Source organism: Lutjanus erythropterus, chromosome 7 (assembly GCF_056507025.1).
Source record: "Lutjanus erythropterus isolate fLutEry1 chromosome 7, fLutEry1.hap2, whole genome shotgun sequence".
Lineage (NCBI taxonomy): Eukaryota > Metazoa > Chordata > Actinopteri > Lutjaniformes > Lutjanidae > Lutjanus > Lutjanus erythropterus.
The window spans coordinates 32,457,249-32,471,427 of NC_139323.1; the positions used below are offsets into that span (position 1 = coordinate 32,457,249).

At 38.3% G+C, this 14,179-nt stretch overlaps 2 protein-coding genes across 3 annotated transcripts in view; one reads left to right on the forward strand and one right to left on the reverse strand.

The window, feature by feature from the left end:
* The window catches only part of mylk4b (myosin light chain kinase family, member 4b), a 46,905-nt gene that overhangs the window by 31,226 nt on the left and 1,500 nt on the right, over positions 1 to 14,179 (reverse strand). The window contains exon 2 of one of the 2 annotated variants that reach the window (XM_084723562.1): positions 5,271 to 5,520. In XM_084723562.1, the coding sequence (XP_084579688.1) occupies positions 5,271 to 5,520 (250 nt within the window). Of the gene's footprint in view, positions 1 to 616; positions 1,062 to 5,270; positions 5,521 to 14,179 lie in introns of those variants that run through there. The other variant, XM_084723564.1, reaches the window with a different exon arrangement.
* serpinb1 (serpin peptidase inhibitor, clade B (ovalbumin), member 1) overlaps positions 1 to 14,179 on the forward strand; it is a 41,182-nt gene that overhangs the window by 3,810 nt on the left and 23,193 nt on the right. The gene's annotated exons all lie outside the window — the stretch shown is intronic.

A 14,179-nucleotide genomic window follows, 5' to 3' on the forward strand; every position in this document is an offset into this window, starting at 1 on the left:
AGTTTTTTATATTCTGCCTTATTCTGTCTTATTATAAGCCTAGAAGTCCCACCAAGGTGTGAGCTCTGCCTCAAAATAAACATTGTGATAGAAAGTCAAGTAAGTTTAATATATAATGAAAAAAATAGTAAAAATGTTTAGAAATGTCCATAGCTGTAATATTAAGAAATTCTTTGAACTCCTTCTCAGTCACTTGTTCCTCTGTCTGTGGCCAGACTGTCTACCAAATTTCATTCTAATATCTTAACATTTTTTTTTAAGTTCCTGCTACGTAACAGACAAACAAACAGGAAAACATAACTTCCTTGGCAAAGGCCACAATCACCAATAATGGTTTTAGTTAAATCTGTCAAAGTGACAGGAAAAGAAGCAAACTAGATTGCATCACTTTGACATCAAGACAGCATTAGTACAGGTGATGCTGTGATAACATCCCTTACTTCCGGATCATGCAGGCCTGCAGCATGTCAGCCTCTACCATAATTCACAGCACAACAGCTGAGTACAATCATTCAGCTATTCATTCAGATTGAATGAACTTCTGGCATGTTTCCAAATACACCTGTTCAAATGTTGCACAAGTGCACAGATCCAAACTCTACTGTTGTTGTATTACCTGTATGTCTGCAGACGCTGTAGTCTGTCCTCTCTTCTTAAGGGAGAATAATTTCCACCACCGACGCCACAGGAAAGTGGCCACCAGACACACACTCCCCAATATCCAAATATCTTTATCCTTTAGGAAGTTCTCCATGATTGAGATGTTCCTCTTCCTGTCCCTGATGTCCACCAGAACACGCTCTCTGTCTTATGTCAGTCTCTTTGCCACCTGTGGCGAAGGAGTCTCAGGTGGTGGGCAACAAGTTGTTGACATGGGGCAAGACAGCGGGCGCTGATTATGGAATGGTCGGGCCCCTATAGCTGTGCATTGAACGCTCAACCTTTTGCTCACTCCAGACTCAGACAAGACCAGGGGGTCTGTGCTGTCAAGTCACCTGCCCACCCAGCCAACCATTCACCCTGCACCCGGCTTCTTCCCTGCCTCCCACCCTAGGACCTAAAAGGAGAGAACATGCTGTCTCTGAGACAAGACCGGGACAGGTGGTGTCGGGTTCAGGGTGTCGTTGCTGTACGCAGAATCAGATGCCTACTGCTGCAGCTGGTATGTTAGTGAGACCCCTGCGGTATCCTTTAACTTCGGACACAGCACTTCATGCATGCATGCATGCTCCTAAGTATATCTGTCCGCCAGTTGATTTGCCTCTCTGTCTTTCACAAGCGGACACAATTGCGTCCATGCATCAGTGCAGATGCATACAATGGCAAACAAGTTGACAGTCACGCGCACATGTAAACAAATACCTGCATCTGTGTGGGGCTAAGTTTATCCTTTCTGTGGCCACGTGCTGCACCGGTGTAAACAAGACACGTGCATGAGAGAGAATTAAAAAAATAATAATAATAAATTCCATTGTCCATTATTTGTATAAAGTATACAGTTTGGCAAAACAAAGCTAAATGTTTGGGCCTGTAAAATACTAAATTACACTGACAAAAGAGAAAGAGAGACAGAAAGGACTGCAGAGTTTCTCTTGGACTGTTTGTGCCTCTGTGTGTGTAACAGCTATCTGTCTGAATGGAGCTGATGATTTTAAACGGATAACAGCATGTGACCACTGCAGTGAAGCAGATCAGATCCCTCCCTATGCCCTGCTAAGCTTGACAGTTTACAGTATGAAGGACTTTTAGCCTGTCTGCCTTTACACATTTATTATGAAAAGACGAGACATTTTTTTGTGTTCTTTGAAGTGATTTATGTCAATTAACAATCTCAGAAAATCATACAGAAATAGTTCTCAACAATAAACATTAGGGGTGCAACTAATGGTTATTTTCATTATTGATTAATCTGTTGATTATATTCTTGATTAACTGATTAGTTGTTTGGTCTGTAAAGTGTCTGAAACGGTGAAAAATGTTTCCTAAAGCCCAATATAACATCGGAGAACATATTCACATTATTAGAAGAAGCTGAAATCATTGAGTCTTTTTCCAAAAAAATAAAAATACCGAAACCAATTAATCGATTATCAAAATAGCATTTAATTTAATAGTTGCAGCTCTAATGGATTGCCCATTTGCCCAGGACAAGTAAAATGCCATGTTGGGCTAGTAGATCTAACAACTCACTTACCTGACTGGGTAGGTTTGCCCCTTTTCTACGTTTAATATCATATTAAATAGAGTATCTTTGTATTTTAGACGGATAAAATAAGACATTTAAAGACATCACCTTGGATTTTGGAAAACTGGGATGGACATTTTCAACTATTTTCTGACAATATATAGACATTGCAGCTGTAGATTAAGCATTAACAATTAACTCGAGTCTTTGTAATTATTTGATAACTGCTAATAAATGAAATACTTTGTACAGGTGCAGATAAAATACATAAATAACTGTAATTTGAATTAGAGAGTAGCACAGTGGTGCTAAAATGCACAGATTTCAAGTTTTTTTTTTTTTCTGGCAGCCATTTTTAGCAGGTTGTCAGAAGTTTCATTGAAGAGCACAGCAGTCCAAAGCAAGCTTGATCTAACAAGCAGCAACAGCTGAGGGGGGGGGGGTTCAAGGGTCAAAGGGGTTACAGAGCAGGACCCCTGGGAGAGAAAATATTCCCCAGCGGGAATCTGAGGAGAACCTCTGCAGAGAGCAGGGCTGGAGTGACAGTGTTTCTTAATGAAGCTGGTGGATCTGGTGGCTGGCTTGCATGTTTCTAATTACACTGTGCATCAGGATGGAGAATGGAGAAGCAGGGGGACTATAAGGACAGGTGGTGGAGCGAAGGTGCAGCTGAGATCGGAGTTCAGAGAAAGAGGGGAGGGTAAAAGAGTTATTGGTACTTTGATAGGCTGTTGGCAATGTGATAGGATCTCAAATTACACATGCTTCCTCCCATGTAACTGCAACAGTTCCCTGAGTGCTGCCCTGTGATCACTGCTGATTTATAGTTGGACAAGACAAAAAGTAAATAAGACAAATTTCCAACATAATGATGAAATCCTCACAATTCAAACACTTTCTGCAACTTTTCTCCATTTACAGTTAAAGCCTACAGTAGCTCAAACAGCTCCTGGACTCTCTATGGAGACAGGTTCTCATGTCAGTGTAAAGGTCTTACATCAGTAAAAATGCAACCACAAGTTGATTAATCAATTAGTCAATCAAAAGAAAACTAGTTGCCAAGTACACTGTAAAAAGTCATAAAGGAATTAGAAGGGGTGGGAGAAAGAAACAGTTATCTTAATTTATTTATTTATTCATTCTTTCTGATTAAAGTAACTAGCTTAGTCTGTTAGCTCAATGCTAACACATAATAGGAATTCCCATTGATGTGCTAATTTAACTGTTATCGCAGTCCAATTTGCCTATGATGGAAACTTGCTGTTTGCTGTTTGTTTCCACAACAATGAAAACATGAAGAACCATGATGGAGGGTAGTATTGAATTTGGTCCCTACCACCTTACACTTACATTTACATTCACTGGAACCAATTTCATATGATGTTATTTTGCCGATGCTGGAACAAAAAGTACATTCTACTTAGAATTTCTAAGGTAGCCCTGACACTTATATTTTTAGTTTTTCTTTTTTGTTGTATTTTGATAATGAGGTAACTGTTTCATTCTTTCATTCAGTGTATGCTGTTTTGTATGTTTTGTATGCTGTTTTTCTTCATCATTCAAGATAGCAAATGAAGAGTCTTTGGGTTTTGGACTGCTGCTTGGACAACACAGCAATTTGAAGACGTAACATAGGGCCCTGAGAAAATGTAATGATAATTTTCGCAATTTTTTGACATTTTACAGACTAAATGATTAATCAATTAGTCATTAAAATAATTGTCAGATTAATCAATAATAAAATAAGGTTATATATTTTCAATATACTTGTGAACTGGTCGCAAAAAGTGGAAATTATAATAATGGCAACAAGATAAATTTTCTTATTACAAAAAAGGCAACTTGCTTTAGAAAAGAAAACTTAATACATTTGGTTCCCTACATCTTAAGAATCCATGCCACTGTTGATGCACTTACACAACTTTATATTTTGACAACAGAAATTAATCTTGATAGTTTCAGATTGCCTTTATTTAGTTAATCTGAACAATTAAGAGCCTGAATTGTTTCTGGAGTGTTTTCAATGGTTTCATTACAAGTGTAATTAATATTTTTGGAGTTGCTGAGACAACATAAGTATCTGAAATTAACATCTCCCCTTGATAGCAACTGACATTAGCAGTAACTCCTATCAGGGACCACAGTATGCAAAGCAAACTGGCCCAGGACTGCCATCTTGTGGCAACTAGATCTGTTTGACCAAGTGCCAGACATTCATTTCAGTCTGTGTTTGACTGTGTGTGGGTGACGGGCTGTGACAGGCAGTGAGTTGGGGAGGTTTAAACAGACAATAAAAAACATTCAAAGATCTGCAGCTCCCTCTAGTGAGCTTGTTGAACAGTGTTCCACCTGTCTGGGCATGTTGTGCCAGCCAGCAGGTGCACATAACCGGAATAGTGTTTGTTGTTGGTTATTTCAGTTCCCTTCTTCCTCCCGTCTGCACAGACAGCTGATTGAGGCTCAGGTTGAACAAATGGTAGTAAAGTTGCTATCAGGGGCACACCATTATTACAAAATCATTCTTATGCAGTGTCACTCACATAAATACCGGCTGTGTGATGGACCTAAAAAGTCTAGCGTATTCTTTAATTCAGTAGCTTATTAATTGATATTTAACTGTCAATAAATAAAGGGATTAGTAAAATATTTAGGGAACCATATCATAGACTGCATGATAAATAGTGGAATGGTGTAGCCACTGTGACGTCACCTATTTGTTAATAGTCTATCACTCTGAAGCCTCGATTTGGCATTTTGTCTGCTGCCATCTTGGAGTCAGATGTTACCATATTTTGATGAGAGGGGATGGGGAGCATGAATAAATTGCTGTGATTCTAACCTGATTAAATCTGACTGAAACCCCAAGGAAATGCTGTCATAGCAACTAGTCAATCATAAGGTTGCCACACAATACAATCTCTTTATCATCTATTTTACTCTTAGTGAGATCAAAATTTACAAAATAACCATCATACTGTGTTGAAGAAGATGTAAAACTAGTGTGTACCTGCTCAGTTCTCAGGGAGTGAATGTAATGGTTCTAAGCGGTAAGAACAGTGAGGAGAATAAAGGCAGTGCATGTTACCTGCTTTCCTCCCTCCAGCTCCACATGTTTGAGCTCCCAGAAGCAGCGCATGGTCTCCACCTTCTCCAGGTGCCGGTAGAAGGCCAGTCGGCCCAGACGGAGGCTGTTGCTGCGGTTGCGGATGGCTTTCAGTCCCTCCATCTTTTCAACAATGGGGGACATGGGTATCGGTGGTGGTACAGCAGATGATGGGAGTTTTCCATTCTTCTTGCCAGAAACAGGCTCACTGCACAGAGTCTTCTTGTCTGACCTGAAATTACAACATCCTTTATTAACTTTTATCCTTTAAAATATATCTTGATACTCACCATGAATCCATTAACACAGCAGGTGTGCAGTTTGGATAAAATCTACTGCTGAAGTGGTTGGTCAAAGAAATCTTGTATCCAGTCTTATATGATGCAAAAAATGCCACTTGCTTGACAGAAAACAGGCAAAGACACACAGGTGAAGGACCTCAGAGCATATGGTCTACCATCTGAGCTACCAAGCCACCTATATTTGGGTTGTGAATGGTTGACCAGGCAAAATTTCTGGGAAATCAGTGATAATAATGATATATTTGTTTATTCAGCAAAGTTAACAAGTGCTTCGTATACCAAGTAAAGACCACATAAAACATAACATAGACTCACATAAAAGCATTATAAAGTATAAAAATACTGATGAAAGCACATAAAAACCATAAACACAACAAAAACTATATAAGATGAAATCAGGGAAGGCGGCACGATAAAAGAAGCTACTGACTCAGCCTGCTGTATATCAATGGGCAGGGTGTCCAGGGCCACTGGGCTCTTATTGCAAAAGCTGTGTCCCCATTACTCTTCAGCTGAGAGTGTCTGGAACAGTTTAAAGGCCCCTGCCGCCAGATGATCTTAAACTGCGAGCAGGGTCATATGAGGATAGAAGGTCAGAAATATAATGATGGACATGTTTCAGTATGTTCCAACATTCTTTACACTAAATTATCAGCTTATTCATTTGTGAATATAAAATATTGAATGAAAAACTATTGCAGCCCTCCTGATATTTTTCATCTTATTTCTTTATTGCATTTAAAGCTGAAATGCATTTGATACTTTTTAAGAAAAAGAGCTAAACATGATCTAGTTCCCATCCCTTTTGCTTGTGTTTATGATAGTAAACCTAATATCTTTGTGTTTTGGACTGTTAATTGCACTTAAAAAATCAATTTGAAGACATCAACTTAAACTTGAGGAAACTGATATGGTCAGTGGTAATTGGGGAATCTCCTTTACATAAGTTTTCGTTGTTGCTCTGATTCAGCTTTTCAGAATTGAATCCTGCTTTTCAAGGTTGTAAAGAGTAATGTTAGGGTTTAAAGTTTTTTAAACTACTGTACACAACCCGTGGAGGCATTTCCAGAAACTGTATTCAGATTTCTGAATAAATATTTTGCTTTTTCCAGACATACCAAGCTTTTAAAGGATATCTTTACTCACACTGCAAACAAGAAATAACAGGTATCTATTTTTAAAGATATTTCCAGAGACCTCTCAAAATGTTGCTGTTAATCATGTATTTCACATCATTGTTGAGGGCATTTTCACTGTTTTATGACATTTCATAGACCAAGCGATTAATAGAGAAAATAATTTGCAGAATAATAGATGATTTTAAAAACCTAATAAGGAAAACAATTTTTAGTTGCAGCTGTAATCACACCGTAAATTAAAAAAAAAGTTGAGAAACTTTGAATTTTGAATCAAGGTCAAACTTTTAAATTGTATAAAAATTGTATTCAGAAATTATTCACAGTGACCTGAGAAGCTTGTCATTATTTGGGTGCTTGAGTATTAAATGGTTGCAACTGAAAATGTTATTTAATATTATTATTTTTGCTTTTAAAACTCAAAGATACAAGTTTATCTGAAGAAGAAATGCAAATTATCTCAACAAAACATCATTAGCTGGTTAAGTTGCCTTAAAATATTGAGTTTTCTCAACTTTTTCATTTTTACAGTGCACAATATCAATATAATATGTATAATGGGACTGTAAATCTTCTGAACATGCGGGTGTTAACATTTGGCAAACAGTGAATCAAACACCTAAAAAATCATGTAAATCCAACTCTGCCATAAAACTGTCCTGTTTACTCATTTGCAACATTGCCTTTACTTAAAATGCAACCAGTGAAATTAAAAGTTGCATTAGTATAGCCTAAGCAGCAGTATAGCAACATCTTTTGCCCAATCTGTTGCCCAAACGTGTCTAACACTGTTGACATAACAGTGCACTCTATATGCTTTGATCCGGCCTTCCAGTAGTCCAGCAGTAGCGGCAGTATCTCAGATCCAAATGGGATGACTGATGATGTGGTGGAGAAATCCAGCCTGACGCCTGCTGGTGACAGCTGGCTTTCTGCTGCGCTCTACCTGTTGAGCCTCTGGGGGAGTCATGGAAGATCACTGGGGATATTTATACCTTCAGGGTGTAAATGTCCTGCCTTTGCTTGACAATTACAGAGGTCAGAGAGTGGCTGTAGTTTCAGTGTGGTGTGTGAGCCCCTGATGCAGACTGTGTGTAGCAGCCAGGCCTGTTCTTCAGCATCAGGGGTATTCTCAGGGTAGGATTTCAACTCCAGTGCTAAAACCAAAGGAGGGATGCACCTGTCACTGCTTCTTATGTTGGCCTGTTTACATTCGGTGATTTATTTGTCACAGTTTCATATTCTATAATTATTTTTTACTTTTATTTTTATTTATTTGTTTTTTTTTTAATGAGTAGGAACAAGGAATGGGTCTTGGTTGCAGATGCACCAACTATGCAAATACATTTACACAAATCATTCATTGAAATTGATAATTAAAAGCTTTTTTTTTTTTTTTTTTTTTTTTTTTTAATGCATAATTCAAGGTAGAAGATCATTTCAATTCATGACAGGATGTTTTCATAATGTTAGAATTCTTAAAGTAAACTTGTGAAAAAAAATCTCTTGATAAAGGCTGAAAATCTGGTGTTAAATTATGGCGAAAGGTCATAAAATTTTATGGGATTTTGCAATGATAATTCAACTCCACATGGCAGAAGCATATTATGAGACAGTTTTTGCAGAATGTCTTACATCGGTATTTGCGTTCTCTGGACAGATTCAGTATTTTAAGAGAGGCCTAATGTACCCTGCAGATTACACTTGAAACACTTTCAGCAACTAATTTCCACATTTATCATAATTTGCTGGTATTAAAAAAGTAGGTATTTGTGCTTAAGTGACCAGACTCAAGAAACACTCTAATTCATGAACAATATATATTTGCCAATGTCCCTATCTAGTCCAACATGGCATAAAATAGTTAATTACAAAGTGTGCATTGTAAAGTGCCAAAAGTTTAGTCAGTTTTTAGACAACTGTAACCCGAGGTACAAACTAAATATAAAGTATACTCATGTTTTACTTCAGTACAGTATTAAGTTGCAGGTACTTTATTTGAGCATTTATGGTTTGGAAAACTTTATACTGTTACTTCACTACATGTATCTGAGGACTGGAGTTGGCCAATTTTACAGATTAAGATTTTACATTGGACCCTGAAATATAGTAAACCTGCAAAATATTGATGTTATTTAGTAAAAATCTTATACCTCTATAGGGATGGGTATCGTTAGGATTTTATTGATACCAATATCAATACTGAAATTGCTTATGCATACTCTTACTGATACTACACACCATAATTTGCTGCAAAACATGTACCTTAAAGTGATATTAACCAAAAACAATGACAAATATTGTCCAGTAACCCTCACAGACACTGCATTTGGCATAAAAAATATGCTCAACTAATAACATGACAATCCCAAACCCTTCAGGCACAGATGAACATACTGACCTGCTCAATTATACATTAAGGCCAAAACGCACTAAAGGCTTCAATAGAAAAGTCAATTGAAGCGTCTATGGAATTGCAGGCTTCAGATTTAAAATTCCGACACCACAGAACCAGCAATATTTTTAAGAAAAGTTTATTTTTTTTATATCCAATGATTTATTTATTTAGTATTATTATTGTTAATAATAGTTCATGTCCTAAATAAAATATCGTCCTCTGAAGAGAAAAATCTTCCCCTTTATTCAGCACAGTCTATATAATGACTAAACAGTGTGCAGTATTCATGTTTTTGTATTAAGGCAGCAGGATCATTTACATCAGTGTCACTCTGACAGTGTTCATCAGTGAGGATGTTTTAGACCCCAGCAGACAGCAAACTGCACACAGGCACACACCGAGTATATGAAGAGGAGAGACAGTGTCTGGACTCTTCATCATGACTTACAATTATGCAGCGCAGTGACAAACATTTTGTGGAGCAGACAAGCGTTTGTCAGTTTTACCTGGTTTCAGCTTGATCAGCACTCGCTCATCTCCCTCCTCCTGTACTTCTGTTTCTTTGCACTGAGCCAGTTGCCTAAACAGACAAACCTGTTTACGTTGTCGGGTGACAGAAGCTTGTGTCTTTGCGACTGCGACAATAGCGTGATTTGAGACTAGATGTCATCTTAGATTTTGCATATCATTATATCAAATGTTGTCTTCCTGGTTTGAAAGGCTGCATTACAGGAAAGTAATTTGGTCTTCTGAACTTAACAGACTGTTCTAGCTGTTCTATTATTTGCCTTTACCCACTTAGTCATAATTGCATATTACTGATGATAATTTATTAAAAATCTAATTGTGTTAATATTCTGTATAAAGCAATAGTAATCCCCATTATACAAATACCAATATCAAGGTATTTGGTCAAAAATACTGCGATATTTGCTATGCATCATATTCTGTCAGATCATCATGTTTCCACTACCTGATAATTAATGGTTATTTTAAATTTTTTGAGAAAATGTACATCAAGATATATATTGTAAATCACAATATAATGTAAAAAAAACCCCCACAATGTTATTTGTAAGTCATACCTCCCAGCCCTAAGTTATAGATTACTAGTAAATGAGTACTTCTTCAACCGCTCAGTGTGAGACACTCTGACCACCACCCTGTCTGTCGCTTTACATCTGGTGTTTTGAAGTAGGCCTTTCAAGAACTCTGATGCCTGTTTTGACGGTGTCGTCTGGAGCTGAGTCGGTTCATAACCCTGGAGAGCCCTGGTGCTCCTGGGAGGCTGGGTGACCCTGGGTCACTCACTTTAAAGTGCTTTATTTTGGGTGCTCTGTAGTACAGGGCGGGGGTCAAGGGGCACGCTGTCACCAGAAATGGAAAACCTCCTTATGTGAAAAACTGTTAGGCTGTAGCTGCATTACTAGGCAGACGGGAGTTAAAGCTAAATAGATTGCTTTCTATTGTGGCCACTTTGACTCATTGCAGTTGTTGCTTTAAACACTCGTTACATAAGGGTATTGTGAATGGTATGTGGCTGTGTTTTATGTGTGCATGCGTGCTAGTAGACGTGTGTCAGTGTCCAAGCAATGCTGTAGTTTGTGTATGTTTACTTTGCTTGGCGGCCGTCGGTAATCCCCCTCTATAAATCGGCAAGGGGGTTCCTATCTGTCTTCTCCATCATAATCCTTCCATGTAACTGATAGGAAGAACTGCGTGTGTCTCATACCTCTTAAAGTAGCAATGAATCATGAAGACCCTGAGGACCAAGCGAGTCGACGACTGTATGTTTAGATGAGTAAAGAGCGAGAGGAAAAAGAGGGAGCGTTCATCGTTCAGGTCCCCCCTAAAATGCCAAATGTGCCACAAGAGCAAAGTGATGAGAGCAATCACTGATAGATCACTGATAAAACCTGCTCACGGGTATTGGATATCACAAAATCTATTTATGCTAGCTGTCTAAGGGGGTTAAAGGAATAAGAAAAATCCATAGGCACAATAAGTGTTGATAATGACAATAATGCTAATCAGAGGGGACACCATCAGGATGTTTTTGGTATTGTAGAATTATTTCTACATGTTCAGGACTTTGGCCAAATGCTGGATCAAAGCTGTGGGTTTACTGTAACAGGCTAATTATACAAGGTACAAGCTGGGGACAATGGAGAGTGTTAAAAACAGAGACACTATGAAAGACGGAAGCAACAGGTGATGATACCACACTCCTCTGTGTCACTCATCTTTATGTATCGTAAAGGACACAAAATGGTACTGGGTTCATAATAGGTGTCATCATAAGTGTGATTGTCACTATAGTGAAAAATGAAAACAAAAACATCACTCTATAATGAGCCTAATTGGCCTGGAATTGCCTACTTTGTTGAAGGAAAACAACTTACAACTAACTTGTCTTAGATAACAAGATGCAAATCAGGTTCAGATTTGCTTTTTCCCTAGCTTATCTCAAAGACTGGAGGCAGGGGAAACTGACCTTGCACTATGCAAGCTGCCTTCAATCAACTCCTTTGCATATTAACACATTATATGTTATGTATTTAACACATGTAGAAATAGAAACTGTCATTTAAAGAGCAGTTGGCTTATTTCTTGATTATCAGCAGCTGTTTGCAGTGACAGCTTTGCTTTCAGCTCATTCCTAACTAATGCCTCTTGTCTATGTTGTTAACTCTTTGTAGCTTACAAGGTAAAATGTGTATAAGAGAGTTTTGGATTTGTGGGTAGGTTCACTGTTTTCCTTACTCTTTCTTTGACAGAAGTTTGACATTTCTTTTTTGTCACTCTTGGACCTGAGTCAAGGTTAAATGCGGAGGGCAAAATGTAGGGGGTCTCTCTGTTATTAAAATAGCCTTTAATAATTTTTCAAACTGCAAAACATTTTTCACAAATGTGGATACATGTGCTTCATGTGTTTTGTCCATTATTGCCATCGAACACCTGTTTTCTCTGCTAAGGCTTTCATTCATAGTGGCCCTGTTACAAAAAAAAACAGAGTCACATCTTGCATATTGTGAAATGAGTCTGTGTGAGACTTGAGACTCTAGCACTGGGAAGGGGGGACCCCCAATTGTCAGCGGGTATTTCACACACTGGCACTGGTAAAATGTCTCAGGTTTATGTTGTCATTTTTGTGCCGGTTTATAGTTTTAACCATTAGCGAGGTGGCTGTAATATTTCTTGAGACCAGCTGTATTTTGTGTATTTTTGAGTGCGTATCCCTTACGTTGAGTGTCTTTAAGGAGCTGTCATCCCTGAGACCTGTTTTCCACAATTTATTATTTTATTTTTATTCTCTACAGCCATCTGACCCCCAGAAATTATCTCATGACCCCCTTGGTGGTCCTGACCTTCAGGGTGAGAACCACAGCTCTTGAGTGCCTTTACCCTAAAAATATGAGTCAGGCATAAATCCTAAAAATAGGAGTGTCACTTTTTGTTTGACATAATGAATACTGATAGATATTCCACTTCTGTCATATTCTGTCAACATAGATCCCCCTTAATCTTACACACTGATCCTTTGTGACCATAGGAAAATGTTGACATAATTTTTGTACGCTTTGTATTCAAGGAACAGTGTATCTCCATATTTGAAATGTTCTATAATTTATTTCATTTTATCTGACACAGCATTGGATCTCTTAGTCTTTATCTGACCCTGGGCCCCATTACAGAGTTAATTGCTAAGTGCTTGTCCAATCTTAAGTTTCCAGGATAGGAAAAATCCTATTTTCTTAATACAGAAGTAACCTCTAGACTCCTGGCTGTGTCCTGTCATTGACCCAGGATAAATATGAAGCACATCAATAAAAGTCAAAATTTATTGTCTTTGCAGTCAATATACCAATTAGTGTATGGCCTGGGACACTTAATGAATAGTTACGTGCTTAGCCTTTCAGTCATAATTTTTCTGTGTTCATGTTGTTCCCACCTTCACTGTCATTCCCATGTAGAACCAACAACAGTGCTGCTGCCATTTTTGGCAGTCACTTTGAATTTAGGACAGGGTCTATACCGTCCTAACTTCCTAATTCCTAATTCTTCAGTTTGGACAGTTTGGATAGTTAAATTCCTGTACTTAGATAAGATAGGACTTAGGAAACATGTTTCTGTAATACCAAAAACTCTAAATGTCATCCTAAACTAAGACAAGATAGGATTTCAGATTTAGGAAGTTTCTGTAATGAGGCCCCTGGTGTAGAATAACAAGCCAAGCTTGAAAATTGCACAGTGAGTCAGCGTGAGCTAGTTCTGCCCAATCAAAATTTCATGTAGCACATTCCAAAATTAAAATCCAGAAATCATCAGCTTCTGCTTTGTTTATCTGCTGCTAGGTAAACAGACAAAGCTGTCACTCTCAGGAAAGATAATATTAAGTGGCGACGGGAGACGCAGAGTCTGCGGCATACACGTTTGATAGTGTTGTGTGCCCATGTGCATACATTCATGTACATAATACATACTTATGTAAACATGTTAAAGCAATTCAAGTCCTAACCCTGCTAGGCTTTGTTTGTTACATGTGAGTGTGGTACAGAAACAGTAACAGGACAGATTAGGGGCCTTTTTTAAGTACCAGGCCAGGACAGAGGGTCTAGTCCCAGACGGCCTGAGTAGGAGGGGTGGCCTCATCTTCACCCCAGGGTGCTATCGCTCTCTCAGGGGCCTCTGCTGTCCTGGTTTAGTAGTGGCATGGAAACAGCCATCAAAGCCTATAAACCATAGGAATGTGGGGGAGGTGTCTCTGAGTGTGTGTGTGCGCATGTGAAGAAGAGAACGGAATAGTACAGAACATTATCATCCAACCAAATATGTCTTTTGTCTCAACTTGGGCAGAGCAAGCACATGTCAAAGGTCAAATATCAAAAACAAAAGTCACTAAATGACAGTAAACACGTTGTACATGTGAAGTCACAATGCTTCTAAAGCTTCAAGTGTAGATTTCCAACTTCCCTCTGTTAAAGGACACAATGTTCAACTGCAGCCTTGAGTGCCAGAAAAACAGAAAAAGGAAAAAATACTGAACATAGTTCC